The following is a 26,531-nucleotide window of genomic DNA, read 5'->3' on the forward strand; positions in this document are numbered from 1 at the left end:
ACCGTCATCGAACCCATCGTTCTACCATTCCTAGACCGGCAAGGGAACTTGCTGTTCCAACAGGACAATGCACGTCCGCATGTATCCCATGCCACCCAACGTGCTCTAGAAGGTGTAAGTCAACTACCCTCGCCAGCAAGATCTCCGGATCTGTCCCCCATTGAGCATGTTTGGGACTGGATGAAGCGTCGTCTCACGCGGTCTGCATGTCCAGCACCAACGCTGGTCCAACTGAGGCGCCAGGTGGAAATGGCATGGCAAGCCGTTCCACAGGACTACATCCAGCATCTCTACGATCGTCTCCATGGGAGAATAGCAGCCTGCATTGCTGCGAAAGGTGGATATACACTGTACTAGTGCCGACATTGTGCATGCTCTGTTGCCTGTGTCTATGTGCCTGTGGTTCTGTCAGTGTGATCATGTGATGTATCTGACCCCAGGAATGTGTCAATAAAGTTTCCCCTTCCTGGGACAATGAATTCACGGTGTTCTTATTTCAATTTCCAGGAGTGTATTTCGTCGAAACACAATGACAGATGTGCAAGGCTGAAGGTAAATTAAAGTGCAGGGCATAGCGTCCAGGAGAAACTACAGCATCCTACATTCAAGACGTCTTGGAGCTGTGTAAAATAGTGGATCCTATAATGAAGGAGAAAGAAGGTTGCACATCTCATGAAGGGTGTTGCTGAGGGCGTGTATCAAGAACTACTCCTGAAGGAGGTTTCGACAGCAGACGACTTCAAAAAATGGTGCCAGTATATCGAGACAATACATCAAAAATGAATTACAAGCAAGAAGTTTTAACGCATTCCAAACGTCGTATCGATTTCAGTGATGGAGGAAGAAACTAATTTCACAAGTGTTCTTCGTCAGATAGTGAGAGAGGAAGTTCAGAAAGCACTTGGATTGTACAGCGAGAAAAAAACCAAGACGCTTGAAGAGATCATAAGGGAGGAAGTGGAACAGACATTGAACCCAATCTCTCGTTCTTCATTTACATTTAAAACGGTGAAAAAGTCGAGACCCAGGTGGAGTTACGTTCCTACAATGCGGCATGGGGAACCTGTTTGAGCGCCAAGGAAGACTGACGTTTGAAGGACCCAGGATAACCAACCAGTCTGTTTCCACTGCACACGACCGGGACATGTGATGCGCCATTGTCGAGATGGGCGGCGGATATTTGATGACGCCCGCGCCAGAAGACAGCAGACCGATCTTAGCAGACGCCAACTCCGGGACGAAAAAGATGAAGAAGAAGATGTGGGTGAAGGACGACTTAAGCTACCGTTGACGCAAGCTAGCCGCTGGAGAGAACGCTCCCCAACACGCCGATCAAGGTCTCCATCGCCGCTTAGAAGCTCCAGCCCATCACCTAACCGCCGCAACCTGGAAAAGTAAAGGGTACGACCTTCCTTGGAGGTGAGGCCGCAGAAGAGAAAAATCCTCCGCCGTCGATCACTACAAAAAGGCAAGCCCAAGCTCTTGTGGATTCAGGAGCATCATACTCAGTCACTTCGGAGAAGTACCGTCGCCAGTTGCAGAAAACCGTATTCGTCGACAGCAAAACATCTCTGCTGAAGGTGGTTAATGGGAAATATGTAAAACCTACAGGAAGATGTACCATTCTTATGGGGATAGGTGGCCATACACAGCCCTTAGAATTCATCGTCTTACAAGAGTGTAGTCATGACGTCATTCTCGGATGGGACTTTTTGAAAGCTTCTCAGGCAATTATAGATTGTGGTCGCTCGAAGATGATGCTAGACGAGATGAGATACTGAGAACTGGAAGATCCACATATGAGTGTATGGAGACTATGTGTACTGTATGAAATGATCATTCCTGCAGTCAGCGCTAGAAAGGTAGCTGTCATGCATTATGCCATACATCAACCCATGGATCTTGTACTGGAATGTCAGCATACCACTGAAGAATCCCAGCCTCTGTCGTCTCGTTTAAGAACGGATTCGGTGAGTTGTGGATAGTTAACTGTCGTCCAGAACCGCAGATCCTTCCGAGACGTATGTGCGTAGCAAACGCTGAGTCGTTGATTGCAGAACATCTGAGCGTCATACAAACCTCCCATGCCGAGTCTGTGAGCGAAACTAGCGCTACCACTACGAGACAAGATTTTCTAGCTCGACTATCAGGATATCTCACTAAGGAACAACAGAAGAAGCTACTTGCCATTCTTCAAGAGTTCTCTGAATGCTTCAACCCACAGTTGAAGAGCACCGGATTAGCACCGGATTAGCACTGGAGACCACCAACCAATAAGCCAGGGAGCGTGCCGTGTGTCGGCAACGGAACGTCGAATAATTCACGACGTGGTAGAGAAAATGATGAAGAAATCATTCAGCTTTCGCAGAGCCCAAGGTCATCACCAGTGGTTCTCGTCAGGAAGAGGGATGGCAGTTGGCGCTTCTGTGTTGATTACAGGAAGATTAGTAAGATAACTAAAAAGGAAGTTTACCCTCTTTCACGAATTGACGATACAGTAGATTGTCTGAAGGGGGATAAGTTTTCCTCAACCTGGACATGTACTCTGGATACTGGCAGATCGAAGTAGATGAGGCGGATGGTGAGAAATTTGCATTCATAGCCCCTGAGGGCCTGTATGAGTTTAAGGTAATGCCGTTTGGTTTGTGTAATGCACCAGCAACGTTTGAACGAATGATGGATAATCTTCTATGTCACCTGGACTATGTGTCTTTGTTATTTAGATGACATTGTAGTGTTCTCAGAGACATTTGTTGAAAACATAAAAAGGCTGGAGGCCGTTCGTGTCTCCAACAAGGCGAACTGAAACAATCCATGAAAGTGTCTCTTGGGAACAAAACAAATCAAAATACTTGGACACCTTGTGTCAAAGAAAGTGAGCAGCCAGACCCAGAAAAGGTGAGATCTATAACGGAATTTCCCATTCTTAAAAGTGTTAGAGATGTGAGAAGCTTCCTCGGATTATGTTCTTATTACCGTCGTTTTATCAAAGATTTTTGTATTAAAGCCAGGCCACTCCAAGAGTTATTAAAACCTTATGCTAAATTTGCCTGGGGTGGTGCTCAACAAGATTCTTTCGATGTGCTTGGAAAGGCTCTAACGACTGACCCTGTACTTGGTCTGTATGATGAGAGAGCACCTACAGAACTACACACAGATGCTAGTGGGTATAGCATCGGTGCTGTTCTGGTGCAAATTTCGGATGGAAAAGAGAAGTTTATAGCCTATGCTTCTCGGCCACTTACAAAAGTCGAGAGAAACTATCCAACTACAGAAAGAGGATGTTTTGCTGTGATCTGGGCCATGTTCGAATTTCGACAGTATCTCTATGGAAGGCCGTTCACAGTTTTTACAGTCCATCATACACTATGTTGGTTGACAAATCTTAAGGATCCTTCAGGACGACTCGTAAGGTGGGGACTACATCTTCAAGAGTATGACGATACCATAGTGTACAAAAGTGGAAGAAAACACCTACATGCTGACTTTCTCTCAAGAACACCTGTGCAAGATCATCAAGACTTTGATGAAGATAGTGACTGTCTCGCTGCATTCTGGGGTCTCTCTGCTGAGCAGAAGAAAGAAGCCAAGATATCTCAAACTATGCTTGCCTTAAATCGGTCAGAGGATGTGAAAGGACAATTTAAGGTACTTAATGGATTACTTTGCAAGAAAATCTTTGATCCCTATAGAAAGAGGTGGCTACCGGTGATTCCTAAATACATGCGCTTAAGTGTTCTACAGAAATTCCATGACGCACCTGAGGCCGGACATTTAGGTGTTACTAAGACATAGAATCCGCAAGAGATTTTTCTGGCCAGGTTTATTTAGGAGTGACCGTCACTATGTGTCGCACTGTTGAGAGTGCCAGAGGAGAAAGTCAGAAACTACCTGGCCGACTCATACCAATTCCACCAGCCGAAACGCCTTTCCAGGGTGTTGGGATTGACATTTTGTGACGATTTCCAACGTCCAATAGATGGATTATTGTTTGCACTGATTATCTGACACGCTATGCTATTACAAAAGCCGTGAAAACAGCCTAAGCATCCTAGGTAGCCAAATTCAACGTGGAAGAGATTGTATTAAAACACGGTGACCAAAGGTCGCTAATTACGGATCGACAGAAAATTTTTCAATCGAATCTTGTGACAGAGATAAATCGTCGGTGCAATATTACTCATCACATGACGACTGCCTACCGTCCGCAAACTAACGGGCTTACTGAACGCCTTAATAAGACCTTCGCCGACGTGCTATCAATGTTCGTCAGTGTTGAGCAGAGCAACTAGGATCAGGTGCCACCTTTCGTGACGTTTGCCTACAACACAGCCAAACAAGATACCACAGGATTTAAGCCCTTTTTCCTGGTGCATGGGCGTGAGGTGACTACGACGATGGACACTGTGTTTCCGTTACACCCTGATGACGTGGACGACGACTGCATCGGCCAGGTGTTAATCAGAGCTGAGGAAGCTCGGCAGTTAGCTCGACTCCGTACACTGCAGGCTCAAGAAAACGATCGCCGAAGGTACGACACGAGCCACCGCCCTGTTGTCTACCAGCCTGGTAACATCGTCTGGATCTTCACTCCTATTCGGAAGGTTGGTCTCTCTGAGAAACTCCTCAGGCGCTATTTTAGACCTTATGAGGTTATAAGATAGTTGTCTGATGTTACTTACGAAGTTAAAGATCAGAGATACGTTCCACGTCCATCGAATGAAGCCCTATAAAGATCCTGCAACCCAGGGCAAATTCGAAGTTCCAGCGACAGGCAACAAGCGGAAAGGTGACGAAGAGCGTAGCGGCAAAAGAAGTTCTAAGATTACCGCCAGGACGAGCACCACTCATCGGGAGTCCGAGTATGCAGGACCGATGACTCTTTCCCGGACTAGAACGACGTAACACCTACACGCTGTTCTCTTAAGGAGGGAGCAATGTCGCAGAAGAATCTGAGTAGCACAGTGGTGTAGTGGTTATGATAATAAACTTTGCATGGAGGACCGTGAGTTCAAAACTCATCTGCACTGTAAACTTTTAATTTCTATATTCGGTTCGAGTACATTCTAGAAGTATGCACAAATGTCAATGGAATGTTCTGTAACTGTATATATACTATATGTGTTCGGATCGGAGGCAGTTCGTTCCGCGCTCTTGAATGTGCAAGTTCTGAATAAACCTTCGTTAAGTGAAGTTAGTGTTCGTCATTCATCTAATTGCACCTTCTACGTGACGTGCCTGTATGAATATAAGACTCTGAACTTTCCTCTATCCGCTGACAAGCACAATGGCTTTCTATCTTTAATAGTTTGTCTGTAGTAAATAACTGACGTATGGTCTTTCTTTTTGAATCACCCTGCGCAGCGAAATCATCTTCTGTCTGTTTGTTATACAATAAGGAGTGTACCACAGTTAAAAGCGGAAACTGAGACAGATGTAAGTATGCTATAATAGTAGAAAAAACATGAGTGGCTTGTGAGGTAATTTTATTTGGTTACAAACCAGCTATGACAGTCAGAAAGAAATGTATTACAAATAGAAAAAAATGTATTAGAAATGGAATCTTTTCGGTTTAGTCCTCATGTGGGAGGGGATGAGGGAGGAAGAGCACGTTAATTAATTCTTATTGAGGGTTGAGGGGATCGAGTACGGTGGATTGCAATGGTTCAAAATGGTTCAAATGGCTCGGAGCACTATGGGACTCAACTGCTGTGGTCATAAGTCCCCTAGAACTTAGAACTACTTAAACCTAACTAACCTAAGGACAGCACACAACACCCAGCCATCACGAGGCAGAGAAAATCCCTGCCCCGCCGGGAATCGAACCCGGGAATCCGGGAGGATTGTAATGTCTTATCCAAATGTTTACGCGGTGGAGCTGGTACAGTAGCAGTCAACCATCTTGATAGATAATTCTGTATAAGATACAGACAATACTGTATAAACGGTTTCTTGTGAACCGTCACTGCAGACAGTGCGACTAGTCAATGTCTGTAGGCCCCACTATAGTGTCCCCTCTCATTCCCGTTTGAGCTTTATACTGATAGATAATTAACTTGAAACTGATTGTATCGCAAGACATTTTGTAGCATTATCTATCGCTTCTTCGAAAATTAAAGACGTTGAACTGCGTTTGTGTTGCCTGGAATTATGGATAAGGAGAAACAGACTTTATTTATGTTAACAGTACAACGTCAAATTCACCGCTTTTGAGTAGCTGTTCTATACGTGGAAAATTATACAACTACAGCAGTAAGTGAGTTCACTGCGTCTTTACTCACGGGAAAGACACTACTCATTTTTGTGGCAAAGAAAAGGTCGCCAGTTCTCTTAAGACATTTACTTGCACTTACCATTCTTTTCTCTTATAGTATCGGATAAACGCAATAACTCCCAGTAATAGTAATATTCTACAACAAATTTTCACTCTGCAGTAGACTGTGCGCCGTCTTGAAACTTCAGGCAATTAAATAAAATTCTATTTTAACTTTCATTCATGCAAAGGAAGCATGTAGTCAATTCTACAGAACATCACTGCAGAACCAATTAGAAATGCAGTGAAGATTCAAACTGAAACCTACTTCCTCACAGTAACGTGTACTATTAATTCCCCTGTGGTGTCAGTACTAAAAATTTTTTTACGCGGTAAGTAATAAGTGATAGAAATGGAGGCCAGCAACACTGATAGAACGTCCTAACGAATAACCACGAGAAATGCAACACACATAAAGCACCTTAAGATAATGTACGAATATTAAATGTAATTTTGAAATAATTTCCGTAGAGTTGTTGAATGTGAATGACAACATCAAATCACCCCAGAATTGCTGCTGTCATTGAATGCAGTTCCGTTTCAACCACATTTAGAGTGAACGTACAGTGGACATTTGGAGTTGGGTACTGGGCGAAAGGCGATTTCTCACATAGAGATGCACGTCTTCAATGTTCGAAACGACGAAAGAGCTGGGCAGTGGCTGAATGGAGCGTATAACGGGATCTGTCTCGTTAGAAATTTGCTTGTTTACAAAGGACGCAAGTCATCGAGTATACCGACAGACCGATGGTGCGTTTTACTCACAGCGCATGGAGGGTGTAGTTCATACTGTAGGCGGTTCTGTGACGATTTGGTGGTAATTTTTTCTACCAGTCGTCTAGGTTACCGTGAACACGAAATAATATGTTCCTTTCAACGTTCTCGGTGCCAAAATGCTGTTCTTTCTCTTACATTTTGACGATGGATATGCTCTGGACACAGTAATCTCTCTGATTTTGAGTTATATTTTCTGTCTTTAATTGTGATTTAATTAATTAAGATCTCAATCGACAGGTAAAATACCATTGCATGCTATTTACTCCACTTACGGCAACGATAAACGTAATAACTGGGGCCCAAACATTATCATTGACTTATTCACTGAATTTTGTCTCTAGTAAATTATTGGAAAAACCTCAAGCATTTTTTTCCTATTACTTTCAGAACAGTAACGAACCACGAGTAGCAACAGCCCACAGAATGCTTGGAAACAATTCCTTTTGTTTAATTCTTTAATCCCTTTAATATTGACTTTAACTATATGAAACTTAGCCTTGAAGCTAGAAAAGACAATCGGACTTCTGAACAAATGAAAGTGACTGCAGGTTCTATCGTATATAATGAATGAAAATTTGCCCTGCCGTAATTGGCAACTGGAATTAAATTCTACGTCCGAACGAAAAGCTTCAGTATTTTATTATCCGAATTTTGTAATAGTTCTGAACTTTCATCTTTAAATAATTGCTATGGATATTCTGAAGGATAAAATCAGATAAAAATGGTCCAATATCTGTCTACAGTCATCATTTAGACCATTACTACTACGTAATTTTTAGGTTAATTGCAAAACAACGTAAAATGGGAGATATTAAAGCTGAAGATATTTTCAGAGCTTAGCTTGCCCTTAACAAGGTATATTAGAAAGCAGGCTCTTCTTAAACACGGAAACTCGATTAAAAATACAGAATGCATGGTTCAAATGGTTCAAACGGCTCTGAGCACTATGGGACTTAACAGCTGTGGTCATCAGTCCCCTAGAACTTAGAACTACTTAAACCTAACTAACCTAAGGACATCACACACATCCATGCCCGAGGCAGCATTCGAACCTGCGACCGTAGCAGTCGCGCGGCTCCGGACTGCGCGCCTAGAACCGCGAGACCACCGCGGCCGGCACAGAATGCATGCCCGCAAAAGTTTCAAGATGGTCAAAATTGAGTACATGTTGATTATAGTCGCATACGACAATGAACTGACGTTTCAGTTTCGCAGAAATCTGCAATGATCTGAAGCGCTTTTTTACATCTCCTGCAGCACCTCTCAGTACGAAAATTCTAGCTAGCCCAAATGCAGACCCTCGCCGAAATTTGAACCACTTCCCATAAATGATTGTGGCTATTTATGACAATGGTTAAGACGTAGTAATCAACATACCCTCAACGTTTTAGCTCCACGCACAACGGCATCTAGTAATCAGTCATTGGCACTCCAACGGCTGTGGCATGGCTGAAGAAATTGTGGATTCTCTTCCTCGCCAGACCGAGAGCGTTATCAATACTAGATGCAGCGTTTCACGGTTTCATTGTGATGCCTGGGGTGGGGGGGGGGGGGGGGGGGAGGGGGTGAGGGGGGCCTAAATGGTTGTCCGAGGTGCCTGTTAACTATTCTAAGATGAATTGAAATGGGAAGAGAGGAGAAACACTTTGGGAACAACCGCTCCGCTCAGAGTAAAAAGGGCAACGGAGACTCCTCTGATTTTACGGTCCGCTCATGTCGAGCGCTCCTGGACGGGTTGGTTCGCTGCTGGCGGTGTAACGGTTCGCACTTTGCGCTGTTGGCAGGTTACTTCGTGTCGTGCGTCAGCTCCAGCATTTCGGTGGCAATGTCGATGGCGCAGCCACTCATCTTCCCGTTCCTGCTCTTCGGCGGTTTCTTCTTAAACGTCAGGTGAGTCCACGCTTAGCCCAACGACAAGAACTTAGTTATAGTGCATAATATAAAGCTTCTAGTCGAAAGCGCAGACACAGATATAGTTTTAACCAGAGTGCTATACAACGATAATTCGTTGTTTAATTTGTTGCAAAAAGTCTCGAAAAGTATTTAAACGATTCACTTCAGATTTGTGGAGTACACTATAATTAGAATGTAAGGTTTTTTTAAATTACCGCTATCACTCACAAACTTTGTCAGCTATTATATTACGTATTTATTTAGCGACATGTTTCGAGGGATGTGACCAAGAGAGCCACGGAAATGGAAACACATCAGCGCATCACAACGAGACTGCCACGCCACAAGAACGAAGTGAGCGGCCGTTACAAAACATCTTCGTGCAAACATCAGTCCAGCTTCCAAAGTGACATCGCCTCTTACTTTCTCTTCTTCCCCAGGATGACCACAGCATTTACGAAAAGGCTATGTAACATTGGTATGACCTTATTATAAAGTTGTTTTTGTAATGCCATTTAGCCTGAAGATGAGGTATTCCCTCGAAACATGTCGCTAAATAAATAAATAATGCAATAGTTGACAAAGTTTGTGACTGGTAGCGGTAATTTAAAAAAAAAAAAAACTTTACATATTTCTTGAGACAGTCACGGACGAAAAATAGTCAAAATCGCTTCGCTACAATTAACATTCGGAATACTGATCAGTTTAATTTAGACTTTTACACTATACACTAACGAACTCTATATATGGTGTCCGAAAAGTCTTTCCCTGATTACATAAATTGATAACTCAGGCTAGAAGTAAGATAGAAATATGAAACTGGTGTCTAATTGTTTACAAACTATCAAAGTTTTTTTCACACATCAGTAAACTTCCACATGAGCACCCTTGGTAGCACGTAGCACATCTAGGCGATATTCAATTTCCGTCCACACATTAGCCAACATCACTGGATGGATCGATTCAACAACTGTGGTTATCCGTTGCCGCAGGGTTTCAAGATCTGGTTCACGTGTTCGGTAGACCTCCTCCTTGACATAACCCCATAAAAAGAAATCTAATGGGGTTATGTCAGGAGAGCGTGGACCGTTGGCCCATCACGACCAATCCATCGCCCAGGAAAGGTCATATCGAGATAGGCACGGACGTCCAAACCCCAATGAGGCGGTGCACCGTCTTGCTGAAACAAGACATCGGGGTGATACTGAAGCAGCTGAGGAACAGCGTACAGTTGCAACATGTCCAGACACACTGCAGATGTGATGGTAGCCTGAGCGAAGAAGAATGGCCCGATAATTCGATCGTGTAATAGCGTGCACCAAACATTCTCCTTTGGACTGCCTCTGGTGCCCCTCGTCAGGGGGTTGTGAACCCCAAATGCGCACATTATGGCTATTATGGCGATTCACTACTCCACTGACAAAATAGGTCCCTTCGTCGGAAAAGGCAGTTCGTCTGAGATAACCATCATCGTCCTCAATACGTGATAACATTTCGACCGCAAAGTCATATCGACGTGCAGTATCATTGAGCAACAAGGCCGGAACGATTTGCACTTTGTATGCACGAAACAATAAACGTTTGTGTAAAATGTAATGGCGAGAGCTTTTTGGCATCTGTAATTCACATGAGGCCCTGCGCACCGATTTCTTCGGACTTCGCAGAAAAGACTGCCTTACAGCTTCCACCCTGTCTGCTGAGGTTCTCGGTCGACCAGACCTCGGAAGGTCAGCAACCGATCCTGTGTTCTTGAACTTCTCATACCAGACTTTAATGCTCTTGACATCAGGTGGATTCCTTCCAAATGTTGCCTGGAAGTGTCTGTGCACTGTGGTTGGTGATCGTGTCTCATGGTACCACAGGACACACTGTGGCTTCTCCTGATTGGTTAACATGGCTTCTTGGGCACTGCACCTGATCCACTACTTACGTACTGCGAACCTAAAACAGAAAAAAAACTTCGATAGTTGCAAACAATCCGACACAAGTTTCATATTTGTATCTTACTTCTAGCCTGAGTTATCAATTTATGTAATCAGGGAAAGTCTTTTCGGACACTATATATATATATATATATATATATATATATATATATATATATAGGGTGTTACAAAAAAGGTACGACCAAACTTTCAGGACACATTCCTCACACAGAAATAAAGAAAATATGTTATGTGGACATGTGTCCGGAAACGCTTAATTTCCATGTCAGGGCTCATTTTAGTTTCGTTAGTATGTACTGTACTTCCTCGATTCACCGCCAGTTGGCCCAATTGAAGGAAGGTAACTAGTTTCAAGCACATCAGTACGTAGCATCAACAGGTTAGTGTTCATCACGAACGTGGTTTTGCAGTCAGTGCAATGTTTACAAATGCGGAGTTGGCAGATGCCCATTTGATGTATAGATTAGCACGGGGAAATAGCAGTGGCGCGGTTCGTTTGTATCGAGACAGATTTCCAGAACGAAGGTGTCCCGACAGGAAGACGTTCGAAGCAATTGATCGGCGTCTTAGGGAGCACGGAACATTCCAGCCTATGACTCGCGACCTAGAACGACGAGGACACCTGCAATGGACGAGGCAATTCTTCGTGCAGTTGACGATAACCCTAATGTCAGCGTCAGAGAAGTTGCTGCTGTACAAGGTAACGTTGACCACGTCACTGTACGGAGAGTGCTACGGGAGAACCAGTTGTTTCCGTACCGTGTACAGCGTGTGCAGGCACTATCAGCAGCTGATTGGCCTCCACGGGTACACTTCTGCGAATGGTTCATCCAACAATGTGTGAATCCTCATTTCAGTGCAAATGTTCTCTTTACGGATGAGGCTTCATTCCAATGTGATCAAATTGTAAATTTTCACAATCTACATGTGTGGGCTGACGAGAATCCCCACGCAATTGTGCATTCACGTCATCAACACAGATTTTCTGTGAACGTTTGGGCAGGCATTATTGGTGATGTCTTGACTGGGCCCCATGTTCTTCCACCTACGCTCAATGGAGCACGTTATCACGATTACATACCTGTAGTACTAGAACATGTGCCTTTACAAGTACGACACTACATGTGGTTCATGCACGATGGAGCTCCTGCACATTTCAGTCGAAATGTTCGTACGCTTCTCAACAACAGATTCGGTGACCGATGGATTGGTAGAGGCGGACCAATTCCATGGCCTCCACGCTCTCCTGACCTCAACCCTCGTACTTTCATTTATGGGACCATTTGAAAGCTCTTGTCTACGCAACCCCGGTACCAAATGCAGAGACTCTTCGTGCCCGTATTGTGGACGGCTGTGATACAATACGCCATTCTCCAGGGCAGCATCGGTGCATCAGGGATTCCATGCGACGGAGGGTGGATGCATGTATCCTCGCTAACGGAGGACATTTTGAACATTTCCTGTAACAAAGTGTTTAAGTCACGCTGGTACGTTCTGTTGCTGTGTGTTTCCATTCCATGATTAATGTGATTTGAAGAGAAGTAATAAAATGAGCTCTAACATGGAAAGTAAGCGTTTACGGACGCATGTCCACATAACATATTTTCTTTCTTTGTGTGTGAGGAATGTTTCCTGAAAGTTTGGCTGTATCTTTTTGTAACACCCTGTATATGTTGCTGTTGTCGTCTTCAGTCCTGAGACTGGTTTGTGCAGCTCTCCATGCTGCTCTATCGTGTGTAAGCCTGTTCATCTACCAGTACCTACTGCAGCCTACATCTCTCTGAATCTGTTTAGTGTATTCATCTCTTGGTCTCCCTCTACGATTTTTACCCTCCATGCTGCCATCCAGTACTAAATTGGTGATCCCTTGATGCCTCAGAACATGTCCTACCAACCGATCCCTTCTTCTAGTCAAGTTGTGCCACAAACTCCTCTTCTCCCCAATTCTATTCAATACCTCCTCATTAGTTATGTGATCTACTCATCTAATCTTCAGCATTCTTCTGTAGCACCACATTTCGAAAGCTTCTATTCTCTTCTTGTCTAAACTACACTCCTGGAAATTGAAATAAGAACACCGTGAATTCATTGTCCCAGGAAGGGGAAACTTTATTGACACATTCCTGGGGTCAGATACATCACATGATCACACTGACAGAACCACAGGCACATAGACACAGGCAACAGAGCATGCACAATGTCGGCACTAGTACAGTGTATATCCACCTTTCGCAGCAATGCAGGCTGCTATTCTCCCATGGAGACGATCGTAGAGATGCTGGAGGTAGTCCTGTGGAACGGCTTGCCATGCCATTTCCACCTGGCGCCTCAGTTGGACCAGCGTTCGTGCTGGACGTGCAGACCGCGTGAGACGACGCTTCATCCAGTCCCAAACATGCTCAATGGGGGACAGATCCGGAGATCTTGCTGGCCAGGGTAGTTGACGTACACCTTCTAGAGCACGTTGGGTGGCACGGGATACATGCGGACGTGCATTGTCCTGTTGGAACAGCAAGTTCCCTTGCCGGTCTAGGAATGGTAGAACAATGGGTTCGATGACGGTTTGGATGTACCGTGCACTATTCAGTGTCCCCACGACGATCACCAGTGGTGTACGGCCAGTGTAGGAGATCGCTCCCCACACCATGATGCTGGGTGTTGGCCCTGTGTGCCTCGGTCGTATGCAGTCCTGATTGTGGCGCTCACCTGCACGGCGCCAAACACGCATACGACCATCATTGGCACCAAGGCAGAAGCGACTCTCATCGCTGAAGACGACACGTCTTCATTCGTCCCTCCATTCACGCCTGTCGCGACACCACTGGAGGCGGGCTGCACGATGTTGGGGCGTGAGCAGAAGACGGCCTAACGGTGTGCGGGACCGTAGCCCAGCTTCATGGAGACGGTTGCGAATGGTTCTCGCCGATACCCCAGGAGCAACAGTGTCCCTAATTTGCTGGGAAGTGGCGGTGCGGTCCCCTATGGCACTGCGTAGGATCCTATGGTCTTGGCGTGCATCCGTGCGTCGCTGCGGTCCGGTCCCAGGTCGACGGGCACGTGCACCTTCCGCCGACCACTGTACTGTGGAGACCTCACGCCCCACGTGTTGAGCAATTCGGCGGTACGTCCACACAGCCTCCCGCATGCCCACTATACGCCCTCGCTCAAAGTCCGGCAACTGCACATACGGTTCACGTCCACGCTGTCGCGGCATGCTACCAGTGTTAAAGACTGCGATGGAGCTCCGTATGCCACGGCAAACTGGCTGACACTGACGGCAGCGGTGCACAAATGCTGCGCAGCTAGCGCCATTCGACGGCCAACACCGCGGTTCCTGGTGTGTCCGCTGTGCCGTGCGTGCGATCATTGCTTGTACAGCCCTCTCGCAGTGTCCGGAGCAAGTATGGTGGGTCTGACACACCGGTGTCAATGTGTTCTTTTTTCCATTTCCAGGAGTGTATTTATCGTCCACGTTTCACTTCCATACATGGCTACACTCCATACAAATACTTTCAGAACCGACTTCCTGACACTTAAATCAATACTCTATGTTAACAAATTTCTCTTCTTCAGAAACGCTTTCCTTGCCATTGCCAGTCTACATTTTATATCCTCTCTACTTCGTCCATCATCCGTTATTTTGCTCCCCAAATATCAAAACTCCTTTACTACTTTATGTGTCTCATTTCCTAATCTAATTCACTCAGCATCACCTGGCTTAATTCGACTGCATTGCATTATCCTCGTTTTGCTTTTGTTGATGTTCATCTTATACCCTCCTTTCAAGACACTGTCCATTCCGTTCAACTGTTCTTCCAAGTTATTTGCTGTCTCTGACAGAATTACAATGTCATCGGCGAACCTCAACGTTTTTATTTCTTCTCCATGGATTTTAATACCTACTCCGAACTTTTCTTTCGTTTCCTTTACTGCTTGGCCAATATACAGATTGAACAGCATCGGGGAAAGGCTACAACCCTGTCTCACTCCCTTCCCAACCACTGCTTCCCTTTCATGTTCCTCGACTCTCATAACTGCCTATATATATATATATATATATATATATATATATATATATATATATCGAAAAGTTCTTGAGTGATCTACATTCAAATATTTATACGATACTCTAATGAACATTCGGATGAACGGAGGCTACGTATTCTTTTCGACAACAATGAAATGCAACAATGAGCCGCAGAGAGCCAAAGTGGTATAACTCAACTCTGGTGAGTGGGACTGTTGTTTGGGCAGGTCGGTGCCGGCGTCCCTGGAGTGGCTGGCGCGGTTGTCGTGGTTCCGCTACGGCAACGAGGCCATGTTCGTCAACCAGTGGGCCGGCGTGCCTCACATCGAGTGCTCCAGCAACGCCACGTGCCCGGTCAGCGGCCACGTCGTCCTGCAGACGGTCGACTTCGACGAGGTGCGTCCCGCCTGGAGCCGGCGCGCGGCCGCGCTTAGCCCCACCCTAGCCTGGTGCTGCCCTCCGTCTGTATTGCCAAACGACTAGGAACGGTAATCCGGACCACCCGATCCCAATTGAAGGTTGACTATCCAACGGCTTCCAAGACAAACAAACACTTTGATTATTCGTCTAATTTAATAGTTGCCCGCCCGGTTATCCGATCGGTCTGACGCACGGCTTTCCGGAGCGGGAAGGTGCGCCTGCTCCCCGTAACGAATCCGCCCGGCGGACTTGGATCGAGATACGGTGAGCCGGCCAGTTTGAGAATGGTTTTTAGGCGGTTTTACATCTGCCTCGGCGAATGCGGGCATGTTCCCCTTATTCCGCCTCAGCTACACTGTGTCGGCGATTGCTGCGCAGACAAGTTCTCGACGTACGCGTGCACCACCTGAGGTGTCAGGTCAGAGGGGTGTTCTGAACACAATTTCGACACAAAGCAGCTCAATAGGCTGTGGAGTGGAAGGGGTGGGCTAGCGATAGAACAGTGCATCACTATTGACTAGACACTCATTTGTTGAACACATAAGTCAGGTATTACCCAAAAGGAACAATCAGTACAAAACTAAAAAAATAATATTATTTTCCTTTAAGTCACGCAAAGATTTAAACAGGCAAATAGCAATAATTTAACTGAAAGCCTTTTAAGACAGCAAGACTGAAAATTTGAATAATGAGTTAAAATCATATTTAAATAGGCTCTGACCGAGCACATATTTTAAAACGAAATACTTCCTTTAAGGAACCAGCGATCAAAATTAATTACATAATCCTCAACAACCATATTACATTCAAGACATTTAATATTAAACAGTAATATATAACATCAGAGAGCTGCAGTCCCAAGTTTTAAGGAGCACGTTTCAGATGGACTGACTGCAGTCCCTCAGAGGATCTCCCCACACAGGAAGTTATTGCCGCAATCGACAAAATATCAACATCATTCCATGTACGGACCTAAAACAAACTAAAAGCTCTCTTAAGTTTGGTACAGTTAATTCCCTTTCAACACAGCATACATCACAAGTCTAGCCCTAGGACGGCACCGACACCCCGCAATTTGGCACACGAAAAACTACAGCGGTGCACTCATCACGTATCCTTACAAAATCCAAGAACAGAGAGCCGGCTCCCCAATAGCGGAACATTAATCACGCGCAGCGTGCGGGTTTGCGGGATGCTGATCTCGTCCTTAAGCTCAACACCAGTTCAAATACTAGTCAGCCTACAATCTTGAACCACCATACACATTCCTTCAGTTACTGCATAGAAAGCCAATGTGATAGGCAAACAGACCAGCATATGATAAAAGCTTAAGCAATTTCCTTAGTAGACAACCCTTATGAATAGTAGCCGTAATTTATTTTTTAAACGTGAGCACACCCACAATCAAAATACAAACAACGCCAATCGTAAGGACAGTAGCACGTAAGCAAGTAGCAGTGGTAACTTTTGCTTGGATTGGCTACAAATCAGCGCGTGATTTAAGACACCAAAGAACAGTCTTTACAACATAGCCATCAATACAATAGCAAATTACTCGCACGTACTCCCCCACGATTTCGATTCGTAAAGCCATAGACAAAACGTGGAGAACGTATCACTTAGACCAACATAATGGTGCTCCCTCAGTTACCCCAAATAACTGACTCCCTTAGTTGCACAGCTAAGAACCAGACCTAATGAAACCACCTCAGTTCTCGCCTCTTAATTGTCACAGTACAAGTGAGACTCAATCACAAATGTAATTTTACACCACCAGCTCCCGTATAGTCAATACAAGCGCCTGATTTTCACCCGTTTATAACGGCAGGCAGCAATACCGTACGGAAAAGAGCGTAGACACAAGCTCTTACCAATTCTCTTCTCCGAAAGCAGCCACCGCAACTCTCGCGGAAGTCAAGAAACACGGCATCTACCTGGGAACCCGTGTCAATGGCCCTCTGAGTCTCGCCGACGAATAGCGCGAGCTGGGTTTCACATGATCGTCTTTTTCGAAACCCATGCTAATTCCTACAGAGTAGATTTATACTTTCCAGAAAAGTCTTTATACTTGAACATAATACGTGTTCCAAAATTCTACAACTGATCGACGACGCAGCTCGTGGCACGAACAGTGCTACTATTACTGCAGTGCCACGAGAATTGTCTGTTCCACGGTCAACAGTACGGAAAGTTCTGCCATCTATTTTACACTCGTACCCATACAAGATACAGACGAAGCAGCAGCTAAAACCTCATGGTCGGCAGCAATGTCCTCAATTTGCTCTTCGGTTTCTGTCGCGAATCGAAGTTGATGACACGTGGCCGGGCAGCATTCTATTCAGTGACAAACCACATCTAACACTACAGGGCGCAGTGAACTGCCGAATTTGGGATTCTGTTAAACCGCGTGTAGTATACGAAGAGCCATTGCATGCGCCCCATGTGATTGTGTTGTGTGGATTCACAACCACCTTTATTCTCGGTCCGTTCTTCTTTGAAGAGATTACACCAAGAGGCCTGTCAGGTCTACCGTGACGTCTGCACGTTATCGGGACCTCCCTGTACAACATGTGATTCACGATTTGGAAGAGCGCAACCGTGTGCAAACCACTGCTTCCATGCGAGATGGGGCAATACCTCATGTCGCTCGCTCAGTGAGAGATCTGCTTAATGCAACCTTCCACGAACGTGTTATCGCCATAGGTTTTCCAGATGCATAGTGTGCAATATCACCTGATATGACTCCGAGTGACGTTCGACACAGGGGATATCTAAAAGATCGTATTTTCTGTGGTGTCACCTCCAGACACCACACTTGCTAGGTGGTAGCCTTTAAATCGGCCGCGGTCCGTTAGTATACGACGGACCCGCGTGTCGCCACTATCAGTGATTGCAGACCGAGCGCCGCCACACGGCAGGTCTAGAGAGACTTCCTAGCACTCGCCCCAGTTGTACAGCCGACTTTGTTAGCGATGGTTCACTGTATACAGACGCTCTCATTTGCAGAGATGACAGTTTGGCATAGCCTTAAACTACATCATTTGCTACGACCCAGCAAGGCGCCATATTCAGTTACTATGTCTTCCGAACAGATAATATTGTGACTCATGTACCGTCAAGAGCGACGTTCATCATTAATGGATTAAAGTTAAGTATCCAACTAATTACGTCCGCTTTCTGAATTCTAATTCCTTGTCATGTTCCAGACCTCACGTCAGTATAGTTCCTCCCTCCTCACGCCAGCCTGCGTGAGCTAAAACGCGTGCATTTCGGCCTCCACTCGTAACACGGTGTTGGCTCTTCAGCCAACACAACATTTTCCAATGACTCGTTCGTTCTCCACTTGATTGCAAGGTCAGTGTACAGGAACATGCTGCGCATATTCCATCGGAACTGCTGCGAGCAACTGCTGATAACGTCTCTATTGCTCATGTTAAACAAATGGTGTATGTGGCGGTTTATAATAAAATCGTCATCGTGCCTTTCTCTCTTGTTTGAGCTTTACTGCCCGCATGGTGTTCGTAATTCACTACATATGGAAATATTTCTGTAAGTTTTTCTTGCATTCACAGCGCCAGATTAAAACCCGGTGGCCAAAAGTGGAACTAATTTTTTCCATCGCACATCGGTTTCACATTGACGCGGTAGCATATCTCACCATGTTTTGGTGGCATACGATGATTAGAACCCACACTGGATCTCTGTGTGTAGCTGTACTGTAATACTGGGTAATTATAATTAAAGTTAGAAACTCTGTATACGTAACTCAAAGCCCGCAAATTACCCAAACTACTCGTATATCCGGTCAGTATTTGAGAATGAGACCACTTAGAGACTTATAACAAACTTGACAAATACTTTCAAACTTTTTCCAAACTTTTCTGGCTGACACGACCCATAAAACAATGAATAGAAAAATACTTATCGCTTACTATATTTTCAGTGTTCATGCAGTAACTTCAGCATGAGGCATCACGTTTTAATTTGTTACTTTTACAACAAACTGTAATCGGAATACATTTTGCAGACAGCATATACATATGCCAATGCACGTATAAAAAATAACACTGCGAGACACATAGTTAAGTAGATATGACGTAATAAACATTGCGAAGAGTGAAAGAGCAGCTTTTGTTAAAACGGAGAGCAATTTACGCGGAGTATACTCGTCCACTGTTTGACAGTAAGAGCACTTACCAACTCCTAACGATCTTTAACCACATTCTAAACCTTTTCCAACCTTTTTCTGACTTTCATCCCTAGTGTTGGTTTTTACTTTGGCAATGTCTATGGGTGAATAATCCGAAACTAATAAAACCAACATAATTAGGTTTTTCGTCTTCACCCATAACGTCAAATATTTAACACCTTAACTCGTTTGTAAGGTAATCACACTTTTCAGTCTCTTCCTACAAATAAGTTCTATTCTTCAAATAGTCTTGCTTGGGACGGGGGGAATGGAGAGAGAGGTATTTCCCCGTCTCACGCTAACCACTTCATTCCTGCTACTCACAAAATCCTCTGCTGCTCGATCCAGTGTAAACTTATTTACTCCTAGACGTCATGGCAAAATACTGCTAATCTGACTCTTCTTCTGTTAAGGATCTTCCATACATATCTTTCGTCATCAATTCATTTCGTGTTTTAGCATTCCACACATTTTATAATACAGTTCTATAAGGTGTTTGGCTTTACTATGCACCAACCAAAGGGCTAAATGAAACAAATTATCCTGGTAAACACAGATCGGCAAACCAATATGCTTCATCCGACATGACTAAGTCCATGAACACATCGTGACAGACTCCCCTTAGGATGCATACTGCTGGAATTCACTTGAGGACAAACCTATTGCAACGTGTGCTCATATTGGCACCGTGCGTAAGAAGGTAGACTTAGCACGTCTTTTCATGATGTCTGTACACATTTCAAAGCCACAGACGTGTTCCGAATGCATTGACAACCATCCACAATCCGTCCCGAAGTTCATCGACACGGTCAAAAGGACTGGAATACACCAAAGGTTTCATAAATCGCAGAAAAATTAAAATGAGAACCTGTACATCCGCGCTATCGGCCAACCACGACCGAGACATTCGGCCATTCGTTCTAAGTATTCCCGAAGGGCTACATGAAAATGTGCTGGTGCACAAGCATTCATATACCAGATAGCGATCCTTTCACTCCTCTCGTTTAAACCAGTGGCTTACAACCTTTCTTAGACCATTATCCCTGAGTGTGATTAGACATTAGCTAGTGTACACCCCTCCCCCCACGGTCTGTTGCCCTCTACTCCTCCACATCATCACCAAACTTAGCACCAAATTAAATTGTAGAATGAAAGGCTTTTCTTTCAACAATTTTATTTTTAAAATTATGAAAGATGACTATGAATGATATTTAGTTTGTGCGTGTGTGTGTGTGTGTGTGTTTTAGAATGGATGACGAAGGAATTCGTGGTGCATTGCAAGTGCTACTCACAACTCCTTCTGAGACAAGAAAGCTAACTATCCGCAGTGAGGGTAGACATTTGTTACAAAATGTACTTCCTCTGTATTACTCCTCTCGATTGAGGCGCTTTCTTGACCTGCACACTGCAACCCCCCTTTAAAATCAACTAAGTTAAAATGTGTGCACTATATTTAGTGGTCGTAAATCACTTGATTGCTGCATCCCTTACTTCTGAACTGGCAGAAATTCCAAGACTTCGGGCTGTTAATGCTTCATGTCTGACCACAGCCATTTATAGTAATAATAATAACTATGTACAGTACTATAGAAGCTCTTACGCAGTTAATGCTGTGTCGTGCTGTCAATTTATTTATCTGTTTCGAAGCGAGTAATGAAGCAATTTCTGGACCGCTGCACGTACAAACTACAGCTTGGAGAAGACATTTTCTTGAGATATTTAGCATCTCATTTTTATCATCAGCGATGTACAATATATGGGAGTAGTGGGTGGACTATGTGAGGAACCTGTAACCTCCATCGCATTAATGGTAGTAACTGAGAAATAGTGAAACTTCCTGGCAGATTAAAACTGTGTACTGGACCGAGACTCGAACTCGGGACCTTTGCCTTTCGCGGGCAAGTGCTCTACCACTGAGCTACCCGAGCACGACTCACGCCCCGTCCTCACAGCTTTACTTCTGCCAGTATCTCGTCTCCTACCTTCCAAACTTTACAGAAGCTCTCCTGCGAACCTTGCAGAACTAGCACTCCTGAAAGAAAGGATACTGCGTGAGATGGCTTAGCCACAGCCTGGGAGATGTTTCCAGAATGAGTCGTGCTTGGGTAGCCCAGTTGCTAGAGCACTTGCCCGCTAAAGGCAAGGGTCCCGAGTTCGAGTCTCGGTCCGGCACACAGTTTTAATCTGCCAGGAAGTTTCATATCAGCGCACACTCCGATGCAGAGTGAAAATCTCATTCTCACCTGAGAAATAGTAATTACTGATAACTTATATAATCAGTATTAGAGTCTTATAAAATTGAGATAATGGTAGTGATCTTTTGAAAATAACTTAGATTTGTGACTGAAACAAAATCGAATTAATTAGTTTTTACGCTTCAGAAAATTTCATTTTAACCCCCCGGGGAGGGGGGGGGGGGGTAATTACCCCTAAGTTGGGAAACGGTGTTGTAAATGGTCGATGAACTTGTATTGCCCTGCAACACACAACCAGAAAGAAGGCCTTGTAGGAAATGTGGCCGTGTCAACTGATTGACAACAACACGCACCATAAAAGTTAACGGAAAATCTCGGCTGTTGTGCCGTCTCAGTGATAGCATGTGGGTTATCATAAGCGCAAACGTGCGTGCTGTGAATGTTCAATACCATCTCCGGTAAAGCATGCTCCGTCTGTGAACAATACGTGTATGAGGAACTGTGTATCACTTACAATGTGCAAGGATCCACTGGCAGAAGGCAATCCGGGGGAGAAAGTCAGGTGCTGCGGCCAGGGCTACCACATGTTTTACATGCTATGAGGACAACATATAGTGGAGGGCGAAACGGGTTCTGCTGCAGCAGTCCTGGTACTTGTTTCCGAGCCGGCCGAAGTGGCCGTGCGGTTAAAGGCGCTGCAGTCTGGAACCGCAAGACCGCTACGGTCGCAGGTTCGAATCCTGCCTCGGGCATGGATGTTTGTGATGTCCTTAGGTTAGTTAGGTTTAACTAGTTCTAAGTTCTAGGGGACTAATGACCTCAGCAGTTGAGTCCCATAGTGCTCAGAGCCATTTGAACCATTTGAACTTGTTTCCGACATTGCTGCCATTTGTTGTTATACACATTCCTCTTTTCGCGGTGTCGACACTGTTCTTGGTCAACCCGCACGTTGCTTATTCGATTTAAATGAACTGGTCTCGCGCAGGTGTTGATGACGTAATGAGCATTCTGCTGTCTGGCTGTCTGCTTCTGAGCACACGTTTCGTGATAAATCATCCTGATTCCTCTGCAGTACTATTAGTACCCTCGTAGGTGAAGTGGGTGTCAGCTAGTTCTCCACTTGATACCGTGTGTGGAGCTGTACGTGAAGATTGCGCTAGTTGTTGTCTTTGAGAACTGCTACCTGGAATATGTGGCCGTGTTTATTAGGATCATTTCCTTGTTTAATTCTCCTCTGTTCACTTGTTTCGTTTGTACCTAGAACAGTCAAACACCCTGTATAGCACCTCATTTCAAATTATTCCTGTCCCTTCTCTGGATTTTGATGGAATTACCGTGATAGTTACTTCTAAAAAAGTGTACAAATTCGGCCTCTAGATCGCTTTCCTTTATTTCTATGTGGCCGGTTTCGGGCTAGTTGCCCATCTTCAGATCTGTTAGCTCTTGTTAATAGATCGGAAGATGGGCAGCTGACCCGAAACCGGTCATCTGGAAATAAAGGGATCTGGAGTGAATTTGAAAATTTTTTTCTTCTAATGGTTTCCGAGGGTCGACGTTTCCATCCATACAACGGCGCACACCAGCCGTCCACTTTCAGGGAGTTTGTCAGCTTTGTATCAGTAGAGATCTTTTAATGAAGAAGACATTCTTCGCTCGTGCCAACCTACTTCTGCCATCTTTCTCGGGCCATTCCGCATAACAATTTTTCCTAAATAGGAGATCCCTTTCAGACCTCCCAGTACACCTACATCTGCATCTGTACTCCGTAAGCCTCTTTTCGGTGTGTGACGGAGGGTGCTTTGGGCACTACTGTCACTTCTCCCTTTTGCTGTTCCAATCGCGTGTGGTTCACGGGATAGGAGGATTTCCTATGCGCCTCCGTGTGGCCTCGAAGCTCTCTAATTTTATCTTCGTGGTTTTTTCGCGAGATATATTCGTAAGAGGAAGCAATATATTGGTTGACTCTCCTGGGAATGTACCCTCTCGGAAATTTAACTGTAGACCGTACTAACATGGAGAACCTCTCTCTCCCAGCGTCTGTCGCTGGAACTGACAGCATTTCCTTGACCCTTTTGCGCTTACTAAACAAACTCGTAACGAAACGTTCTGCTCTTCTTTGGATGTTTTCCATTTTCTCTATCAGTTCAATGTGGTACGGATCCCGGACTGACGAGAGTATTCAAATATTGCTCGGACGAGTGTAAGCTACTTCCTTTGCTGATGGACTACATTTCCTGTAGATCCTTCCAGCGAATCTCAGCCTGACATCTGTCTTTCCTGCGATCAGTTTTATATAGACGTTCCATTTCAAATCGCTCCCTACGCCAACTACAAAATATTTTATGGAAGTAGGTGGTAATGTGATTGTTCTGCAATTGTGTAATCGTACAACAAATGTTCTCTCTGTCTGTGTATTCACATTGCGTTACATTTGTTTATGTTGAGGATCGATAGCTGCTCTTTCCACCAAGTGTCGACCCTCTGCATGTCTTGCTGTACTTCACTGCAATTTACCAACGTAGCACCTTCTCCGTACACAACAGCGTCATTCATAACAAGCCTCATGGAAACTTTATACATCAGCTCATTTGTGTATACTGTGAAAAATAACGGTGCTGAAGACTTCTCTTCATTCAAAATGGCGTGGTGGGTTCCTTTTGCTACAAACTCTTCGATCCAATCACACAGTTGGTCTGATATCCCGTACGCTCTTATTTTTTTCACTAGGCAGCAGTGCTGAAGTGTACAAAGGGCCTTCAGGAAGGCCTGGAACACGACATATTGATGGGCGCGGTACCTCCTGCTTTCTGCGTCTCACATATGGACAGAGCGAGCTGGGGTTCACACGATCGTTGTTTTCGGGTTCCGTGTTGATTCCCCCACAGGAGAAAAAAATGTTCAGATGTGTGTGAAATCTTATGGGACTTAACTGCTAAGGTCATCAGTCCGTAAACTTACACACTACTTAACCTAAATTATCCTAAGGACAAACACACACACCCATGCCCGAGGGAGGACTCGAACCTCATCCGGGATCAGCCGAACAGTCCATGACTGCAGCGCCGTAGACCGCTCGGCTAATCCCGCTCGGCCCTCACAGGAGATACTCAGTCTCCAGAAAGGTCGTAATATGCAAGCATAAAAAGTTTTCCAAATTATCAACCGGACGTCAGGGACGTAGGCCTATAGTTTTGTGCGTCTGTTGGACGACTTTTCTTGGAAATGGGAATGAGCTGCGCTTTTTTACAATCACTAGCATCGCTTCGCTCCTCTAAAGATCTAAGGTACTCTATTGTTTCATGCATTGTCAAGTCTTCTTTCTATGACTCTTCATCACCTTCATCATCTCTGTGTTCCTCAGATGTATTCCGTACGTAAATGATGGCGAGTGAGACGTGGGCGAGATGGAAGATATGGTTGGGAGTGGGGGGAAGATGAGGGGCGGGGGGGGGGGGGGGCGGGGGGGGGGGCGGTTAAAAGTCACAAATTCGAAGAAAGTGTCTGTGTTTATTATTGCAGTTTATGGTTTACATTTAGACCCCCGCAGGATGTATATACCACTACCACATACCAGTCGCATTGGTGATAGAGTTGAGTGGCCAGGTGTTCAAAGATGTTAGAATGGAACAGTGATATTTAGGAAGATGGGAAGCTCCAGTACAGGGGAGACAGATGCAGGAAGAATAAAAGCGTCTGCCCTGGAACAGACTCAATACATGAGAGGGTGCAACTCAGAAGAGGCTCTCAACAGGCAGTCCTCTCTCCAACACCTCTTGATTGGCTATTCAAGGAATATTGGGCTATGCAGTGTCTTACAAGGATACCGCACGGTAATCAGATTTTTGTGTTTTTTTATTTTTATATTTACGATACGTGAATTTCAGAACTCATATCAGCCAGGCAAAGCAATCCGATGCAAGTCAAAAATTCTCGAGGAAACCGAAGTTTTATGAGCGAGTTGGAAACCCTGATGGCAATATTTCATGACAGGCTCTATGGACATGTCTCCAGAATGCTAGCCTGCCATTTGCTGGTGCTCCGTTCCATACCCAGCTGATGCAAATTTCTTCAATAAAGGTGCATGTTTTACGAACATTTCCGAGAGGCGTAAAATACATAAAGGTGGAAAAAGATCAGTAACGTTCGAGACTGGTAATTGCTGGTTCGAGTTTCATTTGCTCCATTATTTTCTCGTTTTATTTCCATTCACTACGTAATTTAAAATTTAAATATAAAATTCATCGAATATATGCTAATTAATGCATATGTATTTTTTATGGAGAATGTATGTGTTCTTATTTCTTAATTTATACAGTTCATGGCAAATACATGGCAAGCCATGTCTCTGTAATATCCTTTCTTCCAGGAGTGCTAGTTGTGCATTGTTCGCAGGAGAGCTTCTGCGAAGTTTGGGAAGTAGGAGACGAGGTACTGGCGGAAGTAAAGTTGTGAAGACAGGGCGTGAGTCGTGCTTGGGTAGCTCAGAGGGTTTGCGGGCACGATAGCTCAGCGTGTTCGGTCCGAGAGTTACGTGCCCTCTGTAATAAAAAAATCTGAGTTAATCGATCAACAACGAACTTCAATGGATGTCTTACGACGTCCGGCCCGAGAAGATGGAACGAACAAAAGCGAACAAAATGAGATCAAAGAAAAAAAAAATGGTAGAGCACCTGCCCGCGAAAGGCAAAGGTCCCGAGTTTGAGTCTCGGTCCAGCAGACAGTTTTAATCTGCCAGGAAGTTTCATATCAGCGCACACTCCGCTGCAGATAAAAA

At 44.8% G+C, this 26,531-nt stretch overlaps 1 protein-coding gene across 1 annotated transcript in view; it reads left to right on the forward strand.

Moving 5' to 3' along the window:
- The window catches only part of LOC124622379 (protein white-like), a 247,111-nt gene that overhangs the window by 195,339 nt on the left and 25,241 nt on the right, over window positions 1-26,531 (forward strand). Inside the window, exons 11-12 of the mRNA XM_047148067.1 lie at window positions 8,875-8,980; window positions 15,181-15,349. Of these exons, the coding sequence (XP_047004023.1) occupies window positions 8,875-8,980; window positions 15,181-15,349 (275 nt within the window). The remainder of the gene's footprint in view (window positions 1-8,874; window positions 8,981-15,180; window positions 15,350-26,531) is intronic.

Source organism: Schistocerca americana, chromosome 7 (genome assembly GCF_021461395.2).
Source record: "Schistocerca americana isolate TAMUIC-IGC-003095 chromosome 7, iqSchAmer2.1, whole genome shotgun sequence".
In the NCBI taxonomy this organism is placed as follows: domain Eukaryota; kingdom Metazoa; phylum Arthropoda; class Insecta; order Orthoptera; family Acrididae; genus Schistocerca; species Schistocerca americana.